Genomic DNA, 2,218 nt, shown 5'->3' with positions numbered 1-2,218 from the left:
CGAGTCCCGGACCCGGTGGCTTAAACTCACACTGGGCGCGTGTGCGTGCGTGCCCAAGATCCTGAGAGGAGAATGGAGGAGAAGGGATTGCGGCATGACCATCCCCCCTGGGGGATGATTTCTCGCTTTCTGTTTCTCTGTCTCTTTCTGTCTTTCTGGCGAGTGCACGCGCCCTATAGCAAAAACCTCTTCCAAAAAAAAACCACAACGTGGGCATGTGTGTGTTCTGTTCAAAACCCGTCCGTGGCTGGCTGTCACTCTCAGCCTCACCCATTCCTCAAGGATCCAGGCTCCTTCCGGGTCAGCTTCTTTCCTCCTCAGCTGCAGCCCTCGTCCTTAGGATCCGGGAGGATGGCTGCAGCTCCAGCATTACGACCATGTTCCAGCCAGCAGGGAGGTGGAAGGAGAGCCCGTTTCCTCTGGCTTCTGGGCCCTGTCTAGCTCTCGCTGCCACCGTGCACCCCCATCCCATCTTCTCTTCACGCCTCCCCTTTCCCTCTGGTCTGGCCTCATGGACTCTGCTAACCTTCACATGCAGCCCCGCTGTCCTCCCTCCCCAGGGCTGTGCACGTACCCGGAACACACTCCCTCCACTTTCTGCACTGCCTGTCTGGCCAGCTCTCCCTCCGCCTGCAAGTCCCCCCGGTCACGAGCTCCCCCAGCTTCTGGCCCAGGGACCGTCCTGGGCACGCTCCTAACTCTGTGCCTCCCCAGACACTGCCCAGCCTTGCTCAGGCTGCGTACCTGGTCATTTTCCTATTTCCCACCCTGAACTCCCGTAAAAGGTGCCCAGAGCCTGGCACTGGGCCAGCGTGCCATAGATGCTCAGTAAGCGCTCCTGGAATGGGTGAGCCCCATGGGTGCTCGTCTTCCAGGTGCCTCGAGGGCACAGCCGGGCTCTAGGCATCGTGCCTTGGCTCTCTCTGGCTCCTGCCTGCCGTGGTAGAGGTGGTACTCAGGGGGAAGGGGCCTGGTGGCCTCTGGGCCACACGGGTCCCTGCTAGTGACAAAAGGAGCCTTACTCTGGCTCGCGCGGAGGCTGGCTGGTACGGCCGAATGCATGTCATGGAGTAGCTCTGTCCATTTCCAGGGACCCGTGGCCCATCAGAGGCCTGAGAAGCCAGGAGCCCCTCAGCTGGCACTGGCCGACCAGCCAGTCTGTCCTGCCCTTGTCCGTCCCCGGAGACCAGGGCAGCCTGGGCCACAGGGCTGGCTGCGGGGCGTGAGGAAGGTCTGGGAATAGAATGGGGTCGCACCTTGTAGCCCTCACGCTCTTGTCACCCCCAGGCTCCCTGGGGAGGGAACCGTGCTGGAATATTCCCGCATCTTTATATCACCCCTGCCCTCGAGAGCTGGTCCTGCCTCACAGGTCACCAGCCGGCGGGGGCCAGTATTAGCCCAGACAGGTTGGCACATGTGCGCTTTCCTCAGAGCGTTGAGGCTGGGGGCTGTGGGCCTGGTTGTGAGGGGCTCACACCCACTGTCCACTTCTCTACGGTGGCCTGACCTCCTACGGGGGTCCTCGAATGTTCCTTCTTAGCCGAGCCCACCAGGAATCCGGAAGAGGAAGGGGTTGAGGGAGGAGAGGAGGCCAGGAATCCCAGCCTGCTCCCAGGGCTGCCCGCCCTCGCTGAGGCCCTGCCAGCCTCTCTAGCTCCGGGAGCCTGGGGTTGACAAATCACACCTGGGTGGCCTCAAATCACACCTGGCATTCATCCACGCGTGGGAGAGGCCGCCCGAGAAGCGGGCCCACTCGGAATGGCAGTGTCTGACCGGCCCTGCACACACGGCCACGTCCCTCGCTTTGGGACCCCAGTGTGCAGCAGCTTCCTGGCCCAGGGTCCACACTCACACCATGGAGCTCTGTCCCTGAAGAGAGGCATTATTAGGTGGCATTATCATGCAAGCAGGGCCTTCCTCCCCGGGCCTTGCCTCTCACTCCCGAAGAGAAGCCTCTTTCATGTCCCCTGAAAACCCCGAACTCAAGCCAAGGCCCCCCTCCCGCCTTCCCCAGGCCTCTGAGCCAAAGCCCTAAGAATGGAACCCACGTCTGCTGCCCACAGTACCTTCGGAATAAAGGAGTGGGCGAGGCACCCAGTGGGCCCGAGGGCAGCCCCACCTGCCCCGCGTTCCTGGAGGACCCGGGCCTCACCAAGTCCCCAGCCTCGGCCGGCGATCATGTCGGCAGACTCGTGCGCAACATCCCTCATCATAAGGG

At 62.4% G+C, this 2,218-nt stretch overlaps 1 protein-coding gene across 1 annotated transcript in view; it reads left to right on the top strand.

The window, feature by feature from the left end:
- The window catches only part of CCDC13 (coiled-coil domain containing 13), a 78,771-nt gene that overhangs the window by 54,566 nt on the left and 21,987 nt on the right, over window positions 1–2,218 (top strand). Inside the window, exon 11 of the mRNA XM_006155402.3 lies at window positions 2,064–2,201. Coding sequence (XP_006155464.1) covers window positions 2,064–2,201 — 138 coding nt within the window. The remainder of the gene's footprint in view (window positions 1–2,063; window positions 2,202–2,218) is intronic.

Source organism: Tupaia chinensis, unplaced genomic scaffold (genome assembly GCF_000334495.1).
Source record: "Tupaia chinensis unplaced genomic scaffold, TupChi_1.0 Scaffold000451_2, whole genome shotgun sequence".
In the NCBI taxonomy this organism is placed as follows: Eukaryota; Metazoa; Chordata; class Mammalia; order Scandentia; family Tupaiidae; genus Tupaia; species Tupaia belangeri.
This window is presented reverse-complemented; position numbering and strand designations above follow the sequence as displayed.